Source organism: Anolis sagrei, chromosome 1 (assembly GCF_037176765.1).
Source record: "Anolis sagrei isolate rAnoSag1 chromosome 1, rAnoSag1.mat, whole genome shotgun sequence".
In the NCBI taxonomy this organism is placed as follows: domain Eukaryota; kingdom Metazoa; phylum Chordata; class Lepidosauria; order Squamata; family Dactyloidae; genus Anolis; species Anolis sagrei.
In genome coordinates this window covers 67,906,878-67,932,538 of record NC_090021.1, presented here as the reverse complement: position 1 = coordinate 67,932,538, position 25,661 = coordinate 67,906,878, and the positions used below count along the sequence as shown (strand labels likewise).

The following is a 25,661-nucleotide window of genomic DNA, read 5'->3' as shown; positions in this document are numbered from 1 at the left end:
GTGCCAAATGTTCAGATGTATCACAGAAGGTCAAACACCAATGTTCTTACCAGTAACTACTGCAGGAGCATTACAATTAGCAATGTCACAATATTCCCATCGTTTATTAGGATCTGTGGTATAGCACCATGGCCTCGACTCTCCGTCAGGGTTTCTACAGTAGTTTTCTTCTAAACCTCTGAAATATAATGTGCACATAAACCGCTAATGCTTGAAACTTCCACAATAATTTTAAATGGTATCAGAAATATTTTAAATTTTACTTTAATGCAATAAAGTATTTAACTATATTTGCTTGTATGGTTTTGTTCTCAGATTTTGGAAAACTTGTTATTTACTTATACGACTTCATCACACAGGTAAAATTGCCCATCCTATGACAGTTTGACCTCACTTCAGGCACGGAGCCTGCAGAATCCCATTGCAAGACGTATATGTACTTCTGGCAGGGCTCTGTGCCTGAGTTGAGGTTGAACTGTCATAAGAAGTGGTGCCTACAACATGGGAGGCTTCCCACGTTGCATAAAGAAGAACGGGGAAAGCCGGGCAGTGACACTTCCTCCCACAAAATCAGGTAAGGAGCAATGTGGGTTCCCCCACTGGATGTGTCATGATCCATGGTGAATCCCCCCACTATCGCCTGGCTTACAGATCCATAGGCACATAATAAGATACGTTAGAAATGGGAACAAAGTCTAAACATGAATTTCATTTCTTTCATGTTTTTATAGCTTACATGAATAGTCTGAAATGAAAACTGATTTTCCAGTTCAAAACCACTACTTGGAAAAGTTCCTTTTTATTCCTTTATACTTGAGTATAATGCTTCGGAGATTCTTGGATTTATAGTTGAAAGTAGTAACTTTTATTGAAGGGCAATATTATCTGCCTCAAACCACAAAAGCTAAAGTTGAAAGACCTTTTAAGTCTTAAAGGTGCATCTAACCTTCTTCCTCCCTCCTTTTAAGAAGACAAGAGAAAATGGAAACACAGTATAATGTGAAATATCCCACTGAGGTGTCTGACATCAAGATTAATGAAGTGTGTCACTTGCTTAACTCTCCACCCTCTTCTAACATTGTGTGGAGGCTAAGATGCAATGGTAATAAGATATGAGAAGAAAGGTCTCTCAAATGTTCTCTCAAAGTTAGCTGACTTTATTCACTCATTAGAACTGTAAGACCCTAGCAACAATGGATGTTTCACATACTTGCAAGGGTAGTTTTCTGGGGTTCTCATATGTTTGTGAGGAGTTTGAGCTGACCAGGATTGACACGCCTTTCCAGATACTGTCACAGAAATTTTCCCTCGATAATTTTCTCCATTTCCCTCAAGACACTCACGCTTCACAATGGAGACTGGTGCAGGTGTAGCTATATTGAGAAAGACATGAGGTCAGCAACTTCAAAACACACAACAGGAAGCAAGCCAGCCAAAACTGCATTTTGCTTCAAATGCAACATTGTTCAAATCTCGAAGAGCAAAAGAAGAGCCCTATTTAGCCTAGTATTTTGTTCCATCAACTTTCCTATGGGCAGCCCACAAGCAAGATGCTTTATGGGATAACTAGATAGCCCCCATGCTTTTACCACTCAAACCAATATTCAGTACTGGTTATCCTACCCTCAAAAGAAACTAATATTACAGTATGACCTCTGTATCTGCAGGGGATACATTCCAAGGAGCCCCCCCCCCCCCCACTCCTGGGATAAGTGAAATTGTTAATAACAGCAAACCCTATATTTTGACTATACTTCAGCTGACTAGCATACCATAAAATTGCACTGAAGGACCTAGAAAGGACCACAAACTATTTTTCGAGTATGACTAAATAAAACTGTGGATATCAAATCCATGGATATGGGGCCATACTGTATTACTATAGAATTACAATTAGTTTGCCATACTTAGCCCAAATAAAACTTACTGCAGCGTGGAATATTACAAAATTCCCAACGTTTAGTTGGATTGGTGGTGAAACACCATGGACGAGGTTCGCCATCAGGATTACGGCAGTAATTTGACCTCAGATTCTTTTCTGGAAAACTGAATATTAGATAAGAAAAACAAAAGTTTCTATTGACTGAATGCTGATGAATGCATCTCTTCAAGGAACATATGTAACCACCTTACACCCAAACAGAACTTTTTCATCTCTTTCAGTATTGTCTAGCTTGACTTGCACTGGATTTCCAAGATTTTAAACAAAGGATTTCAATTTTACTAGTTTCCATGAATTCAGGATTTTCCATATATAAAGCATGTGTGCACTATTGATTATGCTATGTAACATGATTTTTGTTCCTAGGTTATAAATGGCATTTTCTAATTGGTTCTATGACAAAACATAGGAAACGTTTATTAAACTCCAAAACCTTTTTTTTTGCATGACATACTGCAGCACATTTTGCTTAACCAGAGATCTGTTCGTTTTAATGAGATTTATTTTTTTTTGCAGAATACCTTACTGGTGTATAGCATATCCACTGATGATGTAGTATAAACATTTCTGCCTGTAAGGTTTCAGGTGATCATAAATGAACCCATCCTTTAATTTTTTTCCTTCATACTAATCATGCCACAATTTGAAATATCATCATCATCATCTTCATTAGTGGTGATGGCCAATGAACTCACGTTTTAGGAGGACTTACTTTGTTGGGATATATCCATGAGCATGAGGTTCTTGAGAAGCCCAAGGTTGGCACTGAAGCCCAGATTCTGTTTGGGAAATTTTACCTTGATAATTTTCTCCACTGCAGTACATGCATTGCTCTGAAAATGTAAACATTGTTTGATTCATAAAGATTCATCCTATTAGACTTATGCTTTATTTTATGGGTACGACATGTCATATTCACCATCTATAACCCCCCTTTCCTCCCAAAATTGGAACTTAATGGAGCTTGACATTTTTTTAAAAGTAAATTATTAGAAACTAATTGATTTTTGAAGATGGAAAATGCAGGTGTATAATGGTGGAAATCAACTGGAATGCAAAGGAAATGCATTTAATAGGTGTTTGTAGTGCCAATAATGAGAAATCAATGTTTTATGAAAATTTGTTAAGAGAGGCATCTGAATTAGATTAACAAAATCTGATTTTGTGTGGGTAACTGGAACAGGATTGTTGATCACAAAAAAGTAACTGTTCCAGTGAAGGTATTATGGAATACCAAAGGAATTTACCTAGATCTCTTTCTCTCTCTTTTTATATTTATTTATTTCTAGGTAGTCTCCTTTGTTCTTCCATAATACTTTTTTTAGAGTAATTTGGATTAACAAATAGAGACATTTGCAATCAAAAGCTAAACACTGTGTTTGTTTGTTTGTTTTTTTCAGAATGCCATGCATCTTATTCTAGAAAAGACATGTTCTCAATTTCTAGTAATATGACCAACATAGTAATGGACAAAATATTGGATGCTTTAACCCCCACCCCACAAAAAAACAAACAAAAAAAACAGATTATAATCTCACCATGATGTCCTTGAAAATCAAACAAACACAGTTCAGATGAAAACTTAATGAACATTTATTTCTGAAGATGACAATATTACAACAAAGGATTTTTTGTGATGAACTTAAATGACAGTATAGTGCCCATAGTAGTTTGCAATGCAAGCAAAAGTTATATGACAGGACAATTTATAAAATATGGTTCGATACTGGAAAAAAGGGGAAGATAAAAAGAGAGAATTGGAGGAAACCAGAATACAAATTTTGATAAAAAGATTTTTTAAAATTAAATTCTTTCAACAGCAGTTCTCATTGTTTACAGTCCAAGAAATGAATGCTAAACTACTGTATCATAAGCAAAAAAGGGTGAATTCACAAATAAACCTGGGAAGTGGCTTTCCTATAAGTGAGACAGGAAAGGAAAAGGAACATGCCCGAAAGATCAAGAAGAGATACCAATTTAAAACGCATGACTTGAAAATATTAAAAGTCTTTAAAAATGTTGCAGACCCTTACATGTAAGGGTCAGTGAGCAAAATTTAGATATGACAGACTATTTGGATAAACTTCTATTGGACAAGTCTGGAACAAAAGGGACATTTGAATGAGCCCAAGACAACTATGAAATGTATTGAAGCAATTGAAAAAATAAATCTGGAAATGTACCAGACTCAGAAAGTCTGCCAGAAATTCAAAGATGAGCTACTTCAACCATTGTGAATGGTGTGTGACAAGTTATTAGAAAAGGGTGGATGCCATTTTTTTAAAAAAAATACCCATATTGCACTAATTCATAAAGAAACTACAGATGAGATATTATTAAGAGTGATAGACCATTCTCACTGCTAAATAATGCTATATTTATTACTATCTTGGCATGCCAAATAAAAAGAATATACATTTCTCAGAACATCCAAGAGGTCGGTTTTCTGTCAAAAATAATAAAGAAATAACATAAACAACAGCACCACCTTATGGCAGGAGTTGAGAACAGCCTCCAGATGGAAAATGTTGGAAAAACCTATACTTCTGTTTATGTATTGTCTGTCCTTGTTAATTGTATAACATCATTGAATGTTTGTCGTATATATGTTCTGTACTCTGCCCTATGTCCTCTCGGTGAGATAGAGCGGAATATAAATAAAGTATAGTATTATTATTTAATATGACTGAATCTTTGGCACATAACAATAACAAAAAGGTGGTTTTGATTTTTTTTTAAGATGCAGAGAAAACTTGTTTTTGGAAGGAATTGTTTATTCTTAGTATTGGAGAAAATTGATTTTAACAAAAATATTGTTAATGCAGTAAAGATAAGGTCCCAGATCTTAGCAAATGGAATTGTAATGAGATCAAACAAAATACAAATACAAAAGGATCTTCTCTTGCCTTTATTTTTTTAATTTTGACATTGGAGACATTATTGAGAGATATCAGACAAGATGACAGAATCTATGGGATGAGCATAAATAAAGAACATGGATTCTAAAGAATAAGTCAATTGAAGACTTTTTGAAAGATTTGAAACCATTTATGGATTTCTGAGCAGTAAGATATAGAATTATGTAATAATCTGTGGTTATGGTTGTAAGTGGGATTATTCAGTTGGATTATAGTGGTAGAATCCTTTTGCCCCCATACAGTCAGGATTTGGAGCTGGGGGTGTCAGAGCCCAAGCGTGTATTGGTCGTGTGCCTTTCCTTCCTTAACCAAGGAATGGCTTTAGGGAGAGGGGTTTTTTTCCATGTCAGGTATGACTTGAGAAACTGCAGTCGCTTCTGGTGTGAGAAAATTGGTCATCTGCAAGGACACTGCCCAGGGGACGCCCAGATGTTTTACCACCCTGTGGGAAGCTTCTCTCATGCCCCCACATGAGAAGCTGGAGCTGACAGACAGGAACTCACCCCGCTCCCCTGATTTGAACCACCGACCATTTGGTCAGCAGTCTTGCTGGCAAAAGGGTTTGATCCATTGTGCCACCAGGGGCTCCTGGGGAAAGGTGCTCAGCCAAATAAGCAGATATATTTGAGCATGCAGGAAGAGAGGACTAAATTTCACTAAACCTGACAAAACTATAATCTACTAGTGAGATACAAAATCTTGGCCTTTGTAAATAATACATTCCTGGTAAAGAAAACAGATTCCCTAATTCTTAAGTGATACTTATATACTGTAGTTAAAATAGCCTTTCAAATATAAAATGTTTTGCTTTGCAAACCTACCTTCACATTCGGGGATGCTACAGTAATCATATCTTTTTTGAGGATCTGTGGTGTAGCACCAGGGACCATTTTCATCATTATCAGGATTCCTGCAGTAGTTTTCTTCTAATGATTCATTAGGGTGAGTTGTAGGTGAGAAACTAGTAAAAAGAAAACAATTGGTTACCCATGGTTCTAGGGGTGTTGAATGAATTTAGACTATATAAACACATATTTTCAGCCCAGTCCAAACAGTAAGTGAAATAAAGTTCTATGGAAAACAATGGAATAGGTTCCACTGGAACTCAGGGCCAAACTGACCACAGTTGCTGGTGGTTTTAATGTCAGTGAGATTGTGTGAATCGAGTCTGAACTTTAAAGATGACTCAGACATGGTGTAGATTCACTACTCCATTGACATGGGAGATGTTAGCTTAAAATCTAGATGCCACCCAGAAGATCCATGTTCAGACCACCTTTAATTCAAAGCAGTCAATGGGAGTTTGAATTTAACTGCCATTGAACTTTTCCAATGAAGTTGAACCTTCCCAATTGAAATTGCTTCCTGAAGCTGCTTCCTGAAGCTGCTATTAGTCCTTCAGAGCAACAGCAACAATAAAAAGTCCTAGTAGGTTGAAGTCAATGGGGGCTTAATACTAAGCCACAATTGACCTCTATGGCAATCAGAGGTTGACCCAGTGACTACTTAGCACATCAAAATCTCATTGTGATGTACTTTTCTGTGTAAATGAAGCGAACCATTGACTAAATTTCAATTTGAACAGAATTAGCCAAAACATTTGGAGGATATATATAGATCCCTCCATCTCTTTGGGCATCTTATGTAGAAAGGAATCCTGTTAGTTTGTTTCCAACCTACTTGAGTATTTGCATATAAATCAAGTTACAAAGGGCTAGTAGATCCTTCCTTCCAAAAGAAATCACATCCTAATAACTACTGCCCTAAAATGTTTGGGTGAATAAAGAGGGTATACGAGTATTACTATTGTGTGGTATTTCTAGTAAATTGGCTCTTCCATATACAGAAGAATTCACAGTATGGCCATATCATAGTTTTGCATGGCTTGGAAAAGTTACTTTCTTGGACTCCAAACCTGAGAATTTCCTGGCCAGCATGTTTGCTGTGGTGGTCTGGGAGCCACAGTCCAGAAGTGTATTCATACAACACAATTTAGGACTTTGCTACCACTTTAACTGCCATAACCACATCCTATGGTATCCTGGGATCTGCAGTTTTGTGAGGTACATAGAATTGTCTGCTGGTAACCTTCAGCTGGTGTAGTTTTTGAGAGTGTGTACCAGGCATCCCTAAGCACAGTCCTAAATGACAAATTCCAGGATTACATTGGTTATTATCATGGTAATAAAAGTGGTATCAAACCATGACAATTGTGCTGTATGAATACACCCTACCAGAGGAACTTTTTGATGTTCATAAGTAGAAACTACCATGGGGAAAAGGGAGGTGTGTACTTTTGCTTCCAATGACAGTGTTGCACCTCAGAGTAGAAAAACCTTGCTTAAGACACCAAACAGCACACAGCCTGTAGTCTTTATGTTTTATTAAAAGTAAAAGATAAAAAGTTCATAAAAACAAAAGTAATGTTTCAAAGATCAAAACAAGGTAACACTTGAAAGCAAGATCCACGAAGGCACCAGCAAAGAAAAGTCCCATGAGAACATGACAAAGTCCTGAAACCATGAACATGAAAACTGCAAGATAAATCCAGGCAAATAAATGTAAGCTTCTTGACTGAAACGAGAAGTTGCTCTAACACTGGGATATTTTCAAACAGCCTGTTTAATACCCTTTGCAAAACATGAAAACATTTCTCTGGCCCTTAGCTTCCCGCTTGTTAGCCATTCTCACACTCCTTCGGACCTTGAATTCCAAACGGCCAGCTCAATCTAAAGCTTCTTCTTCATCAAGGTCAATCTGTTCGTTAGTGCTTTCTTGCTCATTATCTGACTGAGAACAACTGTCCTCCCTTCCTGAATCAGCATGCACCTGGCTCTGGCTAGTTTCACTATCAACAGCATCATCCCTTGCTGTGGGAAACTGAACTTCTGCACCCTGTTCTTCATCGTCTGTTACAGTGACATCACTTTGCACCTGATTGTGAAACTGAATCCCATCAGCTTCATCAGAATCATTGACACTATCACTCTGTGATTCCAGCTGAGTCACAACAGACAGTTACTCTCCTGCATAGTATCTAGGTGTGGTATAAAATAGCTGTTTTGTCACAGATGTGTCACAAAGTTTTTACAAAATAGGTCCAATGTGTTCTCGCAATTTGCAAAAGCCATAAACAATGCTAATTCATAAAATGAAAAACATTTTTTTTGTGAAGATTATAAAACAGACACTAATTAAATGTTGAGACATGAATAGGTGCTCGCCCATCCTATCTAAATGGCAGGTTAGAAATTTAGCATTCATTGAAATTTTGCTAGCAGTCATAAATTATTGTCATGGAGAGCTTGCCAGGGGAACAGTGCAGGTTCTGATTAATCCTTTTCTCATCCATGTCTGCCACTGCAATCAGGAAGTACGGAAATGCTACCCTGTCTGGTCATCTGACTCATTTGTGTGATGCACAAAACCTTCTTTAAAGAAAACCGTATTATCAAATTGAGTGAAACTAAGAAACTAAATGGCTCTAAATTGATTATCAAACAATTCGTGATAAAGAATTCTTTTTATGTGTCTAGAGCCATTTCATATTTTCTACCTCACATGAAGAACAAATGTTTCTTGCAATATGTTAGAAAGCTAAACACATGTTTTCTAATGTGTCTATTAACATCTGCAATATGCATGTATATGAGATGCTTCCAATTCATATAAAAGTATGGTAAATCAAAAGTTAGTTTTTCCTTTCTCTGCAATGTAAATTGATTTACTGATACAGATTAAACAAAAAAACTGTTCTGGTGGTTGTTTTTGCTGAGAAGCAGAATAAAGATGTTGCTGCCTCCTCCTCTATTGAATTCATTGGCCCTTACTTATGAGTAACCACTTATAAGGATCCCACTCTATACATGCTTACTCAGAACTGTCTTTCACAGACTTCAAAGAGTACTTATTACCAGTATGTTTACAGAAATTAGCAGTCTTAGCTGTAACTAATTTTGGCTGAAATGTGTTCAAAATATCAAGTTCACATCAAACATCTGCATAAAACAGGAAGTAACTCTCACTCCAATGAGAAAATGTCATACTTGGGTACATGAGGATTCTTGTCTGCCCATTTCTGGCATGCCACGCCTCCCTGAGTTTTAGATTCTGTTCCTCGGTAGTCATGCCCATTTCCTCTTCTGCATTCAAGTAGATAAACTGAAAGAAAAATTATTTATATATGTATTTCAGCCATCAAAAAGAAAATACATCGACACTGATTTCTGAATGCATCCCAACCCAAAGATCAGTATGTGTGTAGCTGATCCTTTCACTTCAGCCAGCAATGGAGTGTCTCACTCTGTATACTGATGACCTGCTATCTGTAGCATCTCCTTTAGTTGGCCAGACTGCTGAGGAGTAGAACTCAACAACATCCAGAGGTGTCACTGGTGTAAATGAATTTGCAGTAACAGGCTCCTATCTGAGGGGTGCAAGGAATCCTTACTGACATTTATTTTAGATTTCACAGCGGCATTACCCTGTGAAATCTGTTAGAGTGAAGTCAGTCTAATGGTGGTGCAGTGGATTAAAACCTTGTGCTAGGAGGACTGCTGACTGAAATGTTGGCGGTTCAAATCCGGGGAGTGGGGTGAGCACCCGTCTGTCAGCTCCAGCTCCTCATGCGGGGACATGAGAGAAACCTCCCACGGGATGGTAAAACATCTGGTCATCTCCTGGGCAATGTCCTTGCAGAGGGCCAATTCTCTCACACCAGAAGTGATTTGCAGTTTCTCAAGTTACTCCTGATACAGAAAAAAAAACTGCAAACCTGGCAGGGAATTTACCAGTTGTCACTGGTTCAGCCTACGGAAAGCGTCATGAAATGAACAAGAAGAAAGCATGTCCATGGGAAGAAATTCCTGTGTACATTACTCTTTTAATGGTGGAGGCAGCTACAAATTTACATTAATATCTATGTATTTTTATATTTCAGGATGCAATCCAATGCAAGCAGGATATCAATGACTAGGGCTGCCCATCCACATGAAGAACCAAGAAAAGGTGAGTCACCTGAACTGGCTATTTCAAAGATCAAGGGAGAAGCATTTTGGGAGAAGACAGCCAGATGTCATTGTTTTCCTCTATGTAACATTCCTATAATTAAGTAATAATTAGAGAAACCTGCAAGGATCTCTTTAGTAGAGAAAAGGAGCTCTCTTGACACAGAAAAAATGCATTGCTGGAATCTTCTTTTGTCAACAATTGCAAAACTTTAGAAAAATCAGTTTAGATGGAAATATGTGATAGTACCTCTTCACTGGAGAAAGGATAAAACTGGATTAATATTTATCTATCTGTTTATTTGTTGTGTGTGAGGGGGAATAGAATGCATTGCCAAGTGGTTGCTTATCATTCATTAATTGTCAACAGTGCAGTGGATGCTAATGAACAGTCCTGCATTGAAGATGTATGATGTAGGTTATATGCTAACCAAAGTGGGAGGAGAGAGAGAAGCTGGGATTTTTTTAAGCATCTGAAAAAATGGAACAATAGAGGATTAATAAGGATGGCACTTGCCAAATCAGGGATTTTGGACGGTATGAAGTAAATAACCAGCATATATGTTTTAAAATGCACTTAAAAAGCCATTTTAGATTGTTTTAACTAAACACATTAACAATGTCACTTAAAACGTTATCTGGTAAGACAAGAGAATGTGTATGAGGCACAAAAGTAGGACCCAATGTCTCATTTTAGTAAGTGCGGAGGAGTGTCAAAACAGGGATTCCTATTTCATGTCCGAAGATTGCTGAATAATGGATTATTCAAAAGATAAGAAATCCATTAGACCTTTAAAATTCTTATGCCCCATAATCCAGAAAACACATTTACATGTGCACTATGTATAGCCAATACTACCTTAAAGCCTTCTAAAATTGGTGCCAACTTGTAATGTTCTTTGAAATCTGAACTCTTAACAGTAATATGAAGGAACAAATGAGAAAGTCATTGCCAAGTGTCCTCCTACAGGAGACATCTGCTCCCTTCTGGACCATTCCTTCACTACCCACCCAAGGAAAACCGAGCTCACTATTTCAGAGCAGTCCAAGTCTCAACTGTTTCAACACTGTTTTTATTTAATCCTGTTTTAATGTTTGTATATTTGTAAATTTGAAATGGTCATGCTCATGCTTTTATGTTAAGCTGCTTTGAGTCCCCTTCAGGGAAGATAAAATGGGGTGTAAATAAACATAACAACTACTACTATGACTACTACTTTAGGACCAATGCATTAATTAGAATATTTTGCACTAATGATGAGCTAGTCCTATAGTTGTTTCAGTGTGCATTGACAGTTTTACGGTATGCACAGTATTCCAAAAAAAGAGAGAGAGAGAGAGAGAAAAGAAAAGAAAAGAAAAGAAAGAAAGAAAGAAAGAAAGAAAAAGAGCCATTGCATTTTCTCAACAGTAACCCATGGGCCTGGATGAACCAGTACTTTCACACTCTACAATAAAACTGACTTCATTTAGCACTCAGAGACCTAACTCTTTGTTAGTCATAACTAGCATTGACCCACTGAATTTATTGTATATGCTTTTAGGCTGACTCATTGGACAACCACTGATGCAATTCATTTGCTCTAGACCAGTGGTCCATGGACCACCAGTGTCCACAGCCTCACCATTACTACCCTGTTGCAACAAGAGTTACTGTTCTTGTGAAACCTTCTTATAGTGCTTGGGCTTATTAAATATGCTTTTCTGTCGATGAGAAGATGGAGACTACTGGATGTCATACATAGAGCTGATGTGGTCTATCCAATGCAATTTTCTGAATCAGCACCGCAAATAACCACACCAAAACTAAAGTTGTACAAAAACTGATTCATAACACTTTTGGTACTAATGTTGGAGAGTGGTCCCTGGTCAAGTGGCCCCTGGTCAAAAAACAAAAACAAAACACCACTGCTCTAGACAGAACATGTAATACAATTCCCAACATGATTTCACAGAGATCAAAATACTGAGACATAGAACTTGAGAAGGCTATTAATAATAATAATAATAATAATAATAATAATAATGATGATGATGATGATGATGATGATGTCAGGATAGACACTAGCCAGTGGCAATATGCTGGTTCCAGGAACTGTATACTTCCCTATGCTCTGTTTCAATAAAGTAAAGGTATGTCTAGAAGCAGACATGCAGCTTTGAAATGCACATACAGGTTTATCGATACTTTTCGTACAAAAAGAACTGTGTCTCTTTTGTGTATTAAACTGAGTGCATTGATGTGGAAACTTTAACCCCAGAAGAGATCTCATTGCATTCTGACGCAAAAATGAATGTTAACCCCAAACCACCCTTCAGAGGGTGAGGGGAGGACTTTTACTATGTCTTGGAGACTATGGATCATTTTAGGCACTGGAGAGGGTTTTCCTAACTATAAAAAATAAGCATTTTTGCCACAAAGTTCCAGAGGGAATTTCCTAATATTATTTATCCCACAATGTAAATCACATATACATAAATGTCTGCTATCTCATTTTAATCTGGAAATGGACTGTCCCATATTTATGATAGGTCAAGAATGAAACGACTACTACCATTGCCTTAACAGGCATGGTCTGATGATTGCTTTTTCTCTTAAGAGCAATGCTACTGTGATACAAAACAACAACTTGCTTTTCAAACTGCCTCTGCTGGTAACCTACCAGACTTTATAAATATACTGTGCTGTTCAAGGGGTGGCAAAGGACATAATATTCAAGTCTATATACTTACTTCTTTTTTCAAAGAGAGCTACATCTGCCCTTCTGAACACAGCTGTTGATTTGGTATTATCAGCCAAAGTAATGCACTGTTGATCTTTGAGACCGAATAGGAATGATCTGTTGAAATGTTGAGAGATAGGCAAGGTATTAATTTTATCTAAGCACTAATTATTTTATACATGGCCTTTTAGGAGTCATAGCCCACACCAGATAGTTTGCAATATTATAGTATACATAAATATATCTGTATGGATCCAAATAAAATCCAAATCAGTACCTTAAAACTATCATAGATCAGATAAATCAAATGTAAACACTATGTTAAGAGTGAAGTCCAGTGTTGCACAACACACTCTTTCCCCGCAGATCACAATGTACTGTAAGTATATGATGCTGGAGAAACTGGCTAGAATGTATAAAGGTTTTCCAAATGTTTGCTGAAAGTGTGAACAGAATGAAGGGCTATTCAATCATATGTGGTGAAAATGTGAGAAAGCTAAAAGGTTCTGGGTCTAAGTGTAAACTTTAACTGAGAGAATGTTAAAGGTGAGTATCCAAGAAAAACCAGTACTTTATCCATGGAAAGGCAACATGAAAGGGTTGCCTCAATATATAACTAATGCTGTAATTTTGTTAAATGCACAAAGATGGGAGAAATAACTTAGAATCACAGAATTGGAAGAGCCATTCATTCCAAACCTATTCTGCCATGCATGAAAAGCACAATCGAAACACCCCAACAGATGGCCATTTAGCCTTTGTTTAAAAGCCCCAAGGAGCCTGCATCACAACTTGGCTGACAAAGGAAGGCTGGCTGTCAAAACTGAATGATTTCATAGAAATAGACAAATTGTCTGCTCTGATTAGTGAAATATAATTAGTAAAAATCATTGATTGACTTTTTGTGTCCTAGTGTCCTGCTGCTCTGGAGACTATGACACAGAGCAATGGCTTCAAATTACAGGAAAGGAGATTCCACCTGAACATTAGGAAGAACTTCCTAACTGTGAAGGCTGTTCAGCAGTGGAACTCTCTGCCCCGGAGTGTGGCGGAGGCACCTTCTTTTGAAGCTTTTAAACAGCCATCTGTCAGGGGTGCATTGAATACGGTTCTCCTGCTTCTTGGCAAGGATTGGACTAGATGGTCCATGAGATCTCTTCCAACTTATGATTCTATGATAGCGGTTATGGGGAATATTTAGGACTGGCTTATCAGAATAAGTGTAACAGGTAAATTTTAACAACATGAGATAATATAAAATCGAAACACTTCTGGTCCCAAACATTTCAGATAAGGAATACTTATCATGTAGTTTTGTAATGAAAAATGCAGATGTTGCAAGTAACAAATCTAATCCAAATGGAAAATCACAGGGAGCCATGATACTAAAAAAAAGCTAATTACCACAAGAGACCTTTTAAGATCTTTCATTCAAAAGTAAATCCTATTGTGTTCAGTGGGGCTGGCTTCCAGTTATATGTGTACAGGATTGTGGCCTGGCTGAGAAACACCTGAGATATAATATATTATTAGGACATCCAGGCATCCTTCATAGTAGGCAGTAGAAAAAATTACCTGCAAGTAAATGTTGTTTCAGCTTCACATTTTGCCGCACATTCTTCGTTATTAAGAGTTCGATAGGACTTTCTATTTTGACCAAGTATCCAAGCACCATCTGTCTTTACATAACTATCCAGTATATCGCCTTGAACTAAAATATATATGGAAGAAGGTCAGGCTAAAAAGTGAAAATACTGCAAAACAAAAGCATACTTTTCAATAACCCTGGCTGAAAACATTCCTTATTCAGATCTTATTCATACACATTTTTTTTTATTTCCAGTATTTATATTCTGCCCTTCTCACCCCTCAGGGAACTCAGGGTGGATTACAATGTACATATACATGGCAAACATTCAATGCCATAGACGCACAACATATATAGACATATACACAGAGGCTATTTAACATTCCAGCTTCATGAGGGTATTCTGGCCACCAGGGGAGCTGTCGCTTCACCGTCCATTTGTGACACTGATGGAGTACTTCCTCATTCTTTTGCTTGCTTGCTGGAGATTTTATGGCATCATAAATTAGTTAAATTAGCCTCCCCACATAAGCGGTACTTGACAGATGCAACTGTCTTTCAGGCTGAAAAGGTCGACAGCAAGCTACACAGATGGTCAGAAGCTCACTTCGACCCGGGCTGGCTTCGATCTTATGACCTTTAGGTCAGTTTAATGCAGCTGACTCCCAGCCAGCTGCACCACAGTCCCGGTGCTGCATTCTGATTAAACAGCTTTCCAGTGCATAGGTACAAAATGTATGTAAACTCTTTTGCATATTTCCATCACTTTTAAAAACATATGTACAGTATGAGTGTAAGGAAACCCCAAGAAAACTCTAGAAAGTGTTGTATGATACAAAGTCAAAAACCCATCATGTATAGCCTGCCATTTATGGTAGGCAGGGAAAGAGTCCACCTAACCACTTTGTGCTCTCCATTTTTCCAGCACCACCATCAGCTTTAGGATTTCATTAAAGAAACTGGAAATCCTATATTAGTTTATAATTACATTTTACCCCCACTGGAGTACCATATGGCTTTCCTGGTTCATATTCCACAAAAGGAGGAAAGTTGATAGAAACAGCAGAGCTGACATTTATTACTTTGGCCATAGCAAATTGTTCAGGCCTAAGCTGATAAAGGTAAATGTTATCAAATCATTTCCTGTTGGGTTCCATTCTTCTTATGAGTCGAACTTCAGAAAACAAAGTTGCTTAAAATGGTCTAAACATTTAGCAAAACATACAAAGTAGCTGGGTTGCTTAAGTTAAAGGCACTAGTGCCTCTGTTCACATTCCAAAGGCTATGAAACCTAAACTGTTGACAAAAAATAAGAATTGCTCAGATAGAAGTATTGTCTTGCGGTCTGTTCTCAGCCTTGACCCACCAAGCGAAAGGACATTATCCCACGTGGGTGGGAGGAAAGCATCATATTACTGTGGCATTATATCCCATCGAATTATCAAGAACATACTTCTATTCCCCATTCCTCTTCACACATTGTCCTTTCTTGCCAGTTTCACCAGAATTATCAGTTTTCAGAGTTATCCCATAAGTGAGTGTCGTTCCTGCCCACTACATTTTTAAAAGAAAAAGCTTTGGAAAAAAGCTTATGGGATACGTGACTTTTCTCCGCCGATCCAGCTACTCTAGAGTAGACCCAAGCAGTCGTTCTCACACCAGATATCGCTTGAGAGGAAACTTGACTTTACAAACTACTTCATTACTCTAAAGAATGAATCCACTTTAAATCTGGCCTCCTGTAGAATTCTGGAGTTTGTAGTTTAGTGAGGCTGTTAAAGGCTCCTCCCTAAACTACAAACCTCAGAATTCTGCAGGAGGCGGCAACTGGATTTAAAATGGATTCATTTGCTAACGTGATGAGGTCCCTAATTACCATGTACTTTCATTAACTGGACAAAATTTGGCACAAATACCTAATATGCCCAAATATGAATACTGGTGGGGTTGTGGGTGGGGAGACTGATTTTGTCATTTGGGAGATGCAGTTGCTGGGATTTATAGTTAACCTACAATCAAAGAGGATTCTGAACTCCACCAATGATGTAATTGAATCAAACTTAGCACACAGAACTCCAATGACCAATAGAAAATACTGGAAGGGTTTGGTGAGCATTGACCTTGAGTTTTGGAGTTGTAGTTCACCTACATCCAGAGATGTAGAGAGCACTGTGGACTCAAACAATGATTACATCTGTACCAAACCTGGCATGAATACTCAATATGCCCAAATGTGAACACTGGTGGAGTTTGGGAAAAATAGATCTTGAGAGTTGTAGTTGCTGGGATTTATATTTCACCTACAATCAAAGAGCATTCTGAACCCCACCAATGATAGAATTGAGCCAAACTTCCTTTCAGATATTCCATCTTAGAACAGTATAAAATAATAAATGGCACAAGGATGCAATGAAGTAAAAGACATAAGATTAAACAACACATAGTAAATGAGATTGTGTTTAATAATAAGTATATAAGTCAAACAACTAAATAAGTCTAAAACATCTTCAAGAATTGTATTTGTGGTGTTGTCATCATCATCATCCCTTTCCACCTTGGATACACTGCATGCAAAGATATATATGAAATACCTTCCCATCAATTTTTGAAGTACAACCCCTAGAATTTCCATAGACAGCTGCCATTCTAGCCAAGGCATTGTGCGAAAAATAACTTTCCCAAGTTCTGCCCTGTGCTCTATCTGTTCAATGATAAAAGTCTCAGGATCATAAACTGACTTTAGATAATGTGATGCCCTGCTTACCAGGCACTCATTTGCAGGATGGTAGTGGAAATGAGACATGACAACAGCTGTGTCATCAATGGTCAACTCCTCATGGCTGGTGCAGGGATGATGACTGGTCTTGGTGCCAGCCAATGGGCTAATAGGAGACAGGGGTTTTGATTCCAGTCCAGTAGAACAATGTCTATCAGAGAGAGCTCTGAGCAATTCACTCTGAACTTCATCTCATCCATACTGCCTAGTATGACTACATGGGTCGTAGGATAGTGTTACCAGTGTACAACAGGCATGTGTCTAAAGGTGGCCTCAGTGATGGAACGCAAGAGGTGTGATACATATTTGGTCTTGTCCAGCAGTGGGTGGATGTTTTCCACACTCCTCAGGGGCTAAGAGATCAAGGCAGGGGCCAGCACAGATGGTGACAATCACACCATCCCTGAGAGATCTGGCCCTAGGTTGGATCTGTAGGCTCATTGATCAACTGGCCAATGCCTGGATCCAGAATAATGTGTGAGCGAACTCTTAAACTGTAATGACATAAAGTTGTGTTCTGTTGCCTTAAAATCTTTTATGTCTGTATGGCTTTTGGTTTTGGTATGCCAAACACATCCCACATCAGTTTATGCAAATTTGGTTGTTACTTATAGGATCACCTTCTCCCATACAATCCGCCCCATATACTCAGGTGCTCTGGGAGGCATTTACTGCAACCAGCTAGAATTTGACTGGCAACCATCACCCAGAGGATATGAATGAAGCCTGAACTCTCACTAGAAGCCTCAATGATTGAACTGAGATGACAGGCAGTTCCCAAGTTACAAACATCCAACTTGAAATGACTCATAGTTAAGAATTGGGGTGAGACAACATAACATCATAGAGTTGGAAGAGACCACATGGGCCATCTAATCCAACCCCCTGCCATTCAACTTAAGAACAAACTTACAAAACCTATCTTGTTCACAACTTAGGGACTGCTGTATAGTGCTTTGGACCTAACTCAAGATGACATGAGTCACAGGATAATGGTTGAAAAATGGAACATAATAGAAGAAGAGAAAGACTGCATTGCTGTAGGATTCCATAGGCTCTTAAATACCCTAAAGGCTTGAAAGCCTGTCTGATTTTGGAAATGAATCATGGTCAGCTATGGTTAGTCCTTGGACGAGAGTCTACCAAAACATACCAGGTGTTGTAGACTCTAATTCTGAAGAAAGAACTGTAAAAAAAAAAAAACAAACCACTATTGAATATCCCTTGCATAAGAAAAGTCTATAAAATGCATGGGATCACCATAAGTTGACAGTGACTTGAAGGCACATACATACAGAGAGACCCAAGTTTGTGAGACCTGAACAGGACTCTTAGTAAAAGTATCCCTGAGGCATCATAGGGCTGACATAGGTCAAGGCTGAGAGATCTTTGATCATCTAAGATTTGCAATTAGAACTTGTAAAAAAGAATAGGGAACATTACTGTTGGCAAACTGAAAACTATGATGTGTGGGAAGGACCACCTGTTTCCTGACAGAGTATAGGGAAACAAAACTCTTATAGTCATTATGATAGCTGCTCCAAAGTTACTCCACTGACATTCTGTATACAAGAAGCTCTTACTTGTCCTTTGGTGGAAGCTAAACACTTTTGAAGCTCTACAACAACAACAATAATATGATGCATATCTAGCATGCCACCATCTCTAACTGTCACTAAAACAGGAAAATAACACTGTTTTGTGAATAGTGCTACAGTCAAATATAAGCATAAATGGCCCCATCAACTGCTTGAAGAAACATTTATTTATTTACTGTATTTATATACCGCCTTTCTCAGCTCGAAGGCAACTCAAGGCAGTTTACATTTGGCACAATTTGATGCCCCCCAACATATAAAATACAATTAAAAGCATTAGCATATAAAATATGAGTTCATAAAAAGTTAATAAAAAATATAAATCCTTAGTGTCTCCTTTAGGGGTATAATGGAGTTGATAATACATTTTAAAATGCAGTACAGGAACCAAATATTCATCCATTTCTGTACAACATACCACAGCACATTGGGGAGACATATCCTTATGTGGATCATATCACTAAACACAAACATTAAGATATGAATCCTATTTGAATCTCAAGTAGAGTAGATCCAATTATTTAATGGTGCATCAACTTCTAAGTAAATATCATTGATTCACTGTGCCTACTCTAGACAAGAGTAGCAATGGGATTTAGATCTCTATATGGGCACAGAACTCCCAAACTAACCCTTTGAATACAATTCCTGAAATTGCAGAGCATTTGGAAAAATCAAATAATATTATACCATTAAATATATAAATAGTTTTGAGTTCTAGCTATCTAGTATTTAGCAAGCAAGTTAAGAAATTATCAGGTTTTACTTGGTCTCAGACCATTTCAGAGATAAATGAGAAATCCAGGAAAAATAGAAAATGACAACCCATTTCTAAAAACATAGTCCTTTGTCCTAATTTTTAAAGATATGAAAACAGCCTTACCTGTGCCAAGAAATAAAAGTAACAGAAAGATATCTTTGTAAGATCCCATTTTGGGATAGGCAGCTTGTGTGGTGAAAGCTCTGTGTTTCAGTGAACAAAGTTTTATTGACTCACCTTAGATTTAGACAAGCATCAAGCAAACGAGATAGCCAACTGAGTTAAACATTCTCTCAGTGCTCTGGGCCTCTCTTGTCTGGTCTGGATGTTCAAACATTACCTTGAATTCATCTTACAACATAACATTTCAATATTCGATTAGATGTTGGGGAAAGGTGGAACACATTTCACGATATATGCAAGAGTTTTGCGCTGAAGTTGTTCATTTTCCTTGAATTCTTAGGTAGGCAACATGCAAGTCCTTGTTTTTTTAATTGCAGTGACGGAGATTATAGAGGAACGCTTAATTGGGGAAGGGGGGAGGTCCAGTGTAAGATACTCATGCCAGGAAGATTCCCACTCTTATTTTGGCCTGGTAAAGGTTGGAATAGCCCTGTGGGCTGTCACTATATTCACCATCACAACTTTGGTAGCTTTTGTGTAAATTCAGTGGCTAAAAGCTTTATTCAGCTAGATTTTGTCCTTACAATGTTTTCAACATGTGGCAGACATGGGCTGACTTGTAGTTATTTTGGTGTGAAATTAATTAGTTTTGTGCATTTGAAAATGACAAGCTTCATCTTTTTGGTACACAGCTGCTTGCCTGTCACTCTAGTATGACCTAATAATGATGTGCCAATGGTGTATCAATGGAGGGTGAGGGATCTTTTGAATGGTTACTTCATATTGAAACTGTGGACAATTCATTTCTTGTTTAGTCACAGCCATATCCAGCATTCTGCTGACATGAACAAACTTAATGGAGTGAATTCATAAAATCAATGGGATTCCCATTACCTGTGACTAACATCCAATTCATTTGGGTGGATTTATGGAAAAGGGAGGAAAAATTTAATCCAATATATGAATCAGACACTCATGAATATCAGCAACAAATGTAAGGCTATCAGTACACTAGAGGTACAAATAAAAGGCACTGAAGCTTTACTAGGGTTTGAAGCTCTGTTTGCAAGTCCTCAGAAATTAGGTAATGTGTAATATTTGGACATTAGGTACAGTCACACTGCTGAAAATCAGTGATATTTCAAATATTTTTGATTTCACACATGAAATTTCCAAAAACATTAATGTGGCACTTAGAATGCATGAACATCAAGTTTGCAGATGACACCAAATTGAGAGGGATGGCCAATACTTCAGAAGATAGGAACAGAATTCGAAATGATCTTAAAAGATTAGAGAGATGGGCCAAAACTAACAAAATAAAATTGAACAGTGACAAATGCAAGATACTCCACTTAAACAGAAAAAATGAAATACAAAGATACAGAATGGGAGACGCATGGCTCAAGAGCAGTACATGTGAAAAAGATCTTGGAGTCCTCATGGACAACAAGTTCAACATGAGCCAGGAATGTTAAGTGGCAGATAAAAGATCCAATGAGATTTTGGCCTGTATCAATAGGAGTATAGGGTCTAGAACCAGGAAAGTCATGCTACCTCTCTATTCTGCCTTGGTCAGACCACACCGGGAATACTGTGTCCAATTCTGAGCACCACAATTGAAGGGAGATGTTGAAAAGCTGAAATGTGTCTAGAGGAGGGCAACTACAATGATCAAGGGTCTGGAGAACAAGCTCTATGAGAAGTGGCTTTAAGAGTTGGGTGTGCTTAGCCTGCAGAAGAGATGGCTGAGAGGAGACATGATGAGAGTCATGTATAAATGTGTGAGGAGAAGTCATAGGGAGGAGGGAGCAATCTTGTTTTCTGCTGCCCTGGAGACTAGGACATGGAACAATGTCTTCGAACAACAAGAAAAGAGATTCTATCTGAGCATTAGGAAGAACTTCCTGACTGTGAGAGCCGTTCAGCAGTGGAACTCTCTGCTCTGGAGTGTGGTAGAGGATCCTTCTTTGGAGGCTTTTAAACAGAGGCTGAATGGCTATCTATTGGGGGTGCTTTGAATGCAATATTCCTGCTTCTTGGCAGGGGGTTGGACTGGATGGCCCACGAGGTCTCTTCCAACTCTAGGATTCTATCATTCTACTTCCTTCTGAATAGATATGTATGTCTTCTCAATAATATTATACTGGGTCTCTTCACACTCCCATAGTGGTCTTGTAATACTGAAGACAGCATTTGGAAAAGTTTCATTTTTCCACATATAGCTTCAGTGGCCACGCTGGTTGTGGGATTTTTGGACTTGTAAACAACAAAAAAAACAAAACCTTTCCCAATCTCTGGGTGGATGTAATCCGAATGACTGCTAACATTTCCTAACCTTCTTGCTTGCATATTGACATATAATTGTGCTCATTTTTGCCTAGAGCTGTTTCAATACTGATTGTTCTTAATAACGAAGATGGCTTTGACTGGTAAACAGGAAGAGAATCTTGCTTGCTTGCTTGTTTGCTTTCTTTTAGTCACTGGCCATGTATCTTGTCTAAAACTTATCTCTTCATTGGAACAATGTTGATTTAGTCATGTTTGCTTTCTTTTGTTTGATATCCTCAGAGGCTTGCCTAAAGGAGGATGTTTATTTGAGATACAACAGAGTTGGGGTCCTTTGGTTAGCACAGTGGTTAAAATATAATCAGCCACTGAGTTCGTTTTGGACAGTAATTTGCTTAATATAAGATGGAAAACACAAGTTTACAACTAAAATCAGAATCATCTTTTGAGTAATTGTCTTATGCAGCTTGTTTAATTAACTCCTGACATCCCAAATGATGCCATGACCCCAACAAGACAATCTCTAAATTCAGTCTCATAAGCTTGCATGTTTCAGCAGGGTTGGCCCCAGTTGCAAAAGGTGAGCAAGGACAGATACACTTACTAAACTTCCGAAAACCCAGAGAGTTTATATGCAAATATGAGCTTAAAAGTGCTGGAACCATATTTGGAAGAGTCCAAGGGTTGTTTTGAAGCTCAAAGTTAAGGCCTGAAATTGCACCACATTTTAAAAAGCAGGTCAACAAGAATGCTGAGAGCACTACCTTGTACAGAAGGAAATACACTGAGGGCACTAAGGTCCCATCTACACTGGCATATAATGCGGTATAGATTTATACCATACAATTGGATGCAGTAAGACTGCATTATATGACAGTATAGATGGGACCTAGGTCTCACCTGATCTTGGAAGCTAAGCAGGATCAGACCTGATTAGTGCATGGATGGGGACTGCCAAAGAATACTAGGTGTTGTAAGCATCTCCTTCTACGAACTGGCACAGGCATTAAGATATGCTGGAGAGACCCTTCTTTTGGTCCCACCACCACCTCAATCATGGTTGGTGGGGATAAGAGAGAGAACCTTCTCGGTGGTGGCTCCCGGCCTCTGGAATGCCCTCCCTAAAGAAATTAGATTAGGCCCTTCTCTTCAGGCATTTTAGATGAGTCTAAAAACATGGCTCTTCAGACAGGCCTTTGCTCCTAATCCATGGCCAATGTGATGAATCATTGATAGTACTGGCCTTCACTTTGCCAGCTTGCAGGTTCCACTGCGTTTTAGGAATTTGATAATTTTCATTTTTTTATAATTTTATCAATTAGATATTTATGCACTGTTGGTTATAATTACGTCATTGTATTTATACTTATGTATTGTTGGAGCCCCTGGTGGTGCAGTGGGTTAAATCGCTAAACTGCTAAACTTGTTGACCGAAAGGTCGCAGGTTCGAATCCAGGGAGCAGCGTGAGATCCCGCTGTCAGCCCAAACTTCTGCCAACCCAGCAGTTTGAAAACATGCAAATGTGAGTAGATCAATAGGTATTGCTCCAGCCAGCATGACTGTGCTCCATGCAGTCATGCTAGCCACATGACTTTGGAGGTGTCTATAGACAACGCTGGCTCTTCGGCTTAGAAATGGAGATGAGCTCCATGCCCCAGAGTCAGACACGACTGGACTTAATGCCAGGGAAAAACCTTTATCTTTACCTACTGTTGTCTGCACGTGACACTTGGAGTGTTTTTGAGAGCCTCCCTGAGTCCCTTTGGGGAGTTGGTGGTGGAATACAAATAAATAGAAATTATTATTATTATTATTATTATTATTATTATTATTATTATATTGCAGAGGAAGCAAATGGTAACACCCCCCCCCCCAGCATACTTCTTGCCCTATCAAATTTGAGTCAATTGATGACTTGTATACAGCTATACATACAAACAACACACACATGATTAGACTGTAGAAACCCACCCACCTTCTCATATTTATGAATTTTGAAATATTTATGCTGCTTTCCAAGGTGAAATCTCCTCTAGACAATATACAAGATAAAATGTTAATATGCTAAAATATTTTCAAAATAGGTTCAATTGAATCAGTATCATAAAACAGCTTTAAAATAAGCCAAAGGAGAATTTCAAAATGCATAAGACATGTTGCAGACTATCTTTGCAAATGCAACAATGTGCCCACAAAGTGTAGCAAAATTGAGAGACCTAATTAGGATACATTCTCTCTTGTCTTGACCCATCTATTGTTGACTTGTTGACTTGTCTGCAGAGTCACAATCCCAGGTCTGACTTCACGTCCCCTAATCCTTTCTTCTCACCAGATGTAAAACAAGATATGCCTGTCTGTCTGTCCATCCATCTATCTATCTGTCATGACATTGATTTTAAGCAACCAGGTTCCACATATATTTAATAGGGCATCTAATAATTTGAAAGCAAACATCCACGTCTTTAAAAACCTTTCCGAACAGTAGGAAGACAGCCATATAATATGAAATCATCAATCCATGCTGGGCATTTCTGGAAGTCTGCATATTTCTCTCCAAAGCCCTTTTGTTTCTGTCTCTTCTTTAGGAACCATTCAATGATGACAATGTACTACTATGTTCACTACACTGCTCCCCATGATACACTTGTATTATACATGAATAAAAACCAGTGTTCAGCCCAAACATAGACAACTGTGAAGCACAATATTTGAGGGGAACATGTATGTATAAGAGCAATTCAGTTTAGTATGCTTTACTGAATTGGTGTGTGTATTAAAGCAGTGGGAATGGTGTACGTGTTAACCATTCTGAGCTTGATGCTGCAAATTTGGAACATAAATAAATAAATTTCAGTAGGATAGAGCATAAAATATCCCCCACTGAAATCAGTGAGACTTCAATATATTTTATTTTGAATTTTCAGTGAAAATTTAAATTAAAAGTTGCTTCAGCAGATGCAAACAAAATAAAAAGGTAAAAGTTTTTCCTTGACATTAAGTCTAGTCATATCTGACTCTGGGAGGGTGGTGCTCATCTCCATTTCTAAGCCAAAGAGCCGGCATTGTCCGTAGACGTCTACTAGGTCATGTGGCCAGCATGACCTTCCCGTCAGAGCACTACCTATTGATCTACTCATATTTTCAAACTGCTAGATTGGCAGAAGCTGGAGCTGGCAATGGGAGCTCACCCCACTCCACAGATTCAAACTGCCAACCTTCAGGTCAGAAAGTTCTGCAGCTTAGTGATTTAGCCCATTGCACCACTACGGCCCCAAACAAAATAGGTTTAATGTATTGAAATATATTCCATCTAATAATTAGGAAGAACTTCCTGATGAAAAATCTATTCGGCAGTGGAATATGCTGTCTCAGAGGGTGTTGGGGTCTCTCTCTCTGGAGGTTTTTAATCAGAGGCTGGATGGCTATCTGTGAGGGGTGCCTTGATTCAGTCTTCCTGCATGACAGGAGGTTGGACTGGATGGTCCTTGTGGTCTCTTCCAACTCTATGATTCTATGATAATGGTAAAGACTTGCATTTAAAATTATCATAGGTGGGAGTCTGGAATAGAGGAATTCAAAGCAGAAACTAGTAAAAAGACATTAGTTATGTAGAGTAATAGGCAAATTGATTTTGCTCAAATGTGTATGTCTTGTTCTGCTCCCCGATGCAAACTGTATAAAAAATTTAAATCCCTTGCTGAAGCAGAAGAAATCTACTCCAGTCTACAAATTAAGTGATGCCGCAAAGAGACGACAAATGCATTTAGCTTTTCATTTATGTTGAGATCTGCCACTTACAGCGCTACACCCCACTTGATCTGCACAGCTTAGTACAAAGAAAGCAATTTTCATTTGACCTTTTGTTCTTTCTAAACCTGATTGCTTGACAGACTTGTTGCTTTCTCCTTTCAATTCATTCAGTGGAAAGAGACAGTTC

At 38.2% G+C, this 25,661-nt stretch overlaps 1 protein-coding gene across 1 annotated transcript in view; it reads right to left on the bottom strand.

The window, feature by feature from the left end:
• Window positions 1–19,544, bottom strand: part of PLG (plasminogen) — a 36,604-nt gene extending 17,060 nt beyond the window's left edge. The window contains exons 1-9 of the mRNA XM_060753679.2: window positions 19,435–19,544; window positions 14,165–14,300; window positions 12,600–12,706; window positions 8,907–9,021; window positions 5,682–5,821; window positions 2,655–2,775; window positions 1,928–2,046; window positions 1,211–1,373; window positions 51–178 (exon numbers count right to left, since the gene is read on the bottom strand). Of these exons, the coding sequence (XP_060609662.2) occupies window positions 51–178; window positions 1,211–1,373; window positions 1,928–2,046; window positions 2,655–2,775; window positions 5,682–5,821; window positions 8,907–9,021; window positions 12,600–12,706; window positions 14,165–14,300; window positions 19,435–19,483 (1,078 nt within the window). The 5' untranslated portion in view covers window positions 19,484–19,544. The remainder of the gene's footprint in view (window positions 1–50; window positions 179–1,210; window positions 1,374–1,927; window positions 2,047–2,654; window positions 2,776–5,681; window positions 5,822–8,906; window positions 9,022–12,599; window positions 12,707–14,164; window positions 14,301–19,434) is intronic.
• Between the last annotated feature and the right edge of the window lie 6,117 nt (window positions 19,545–25,661).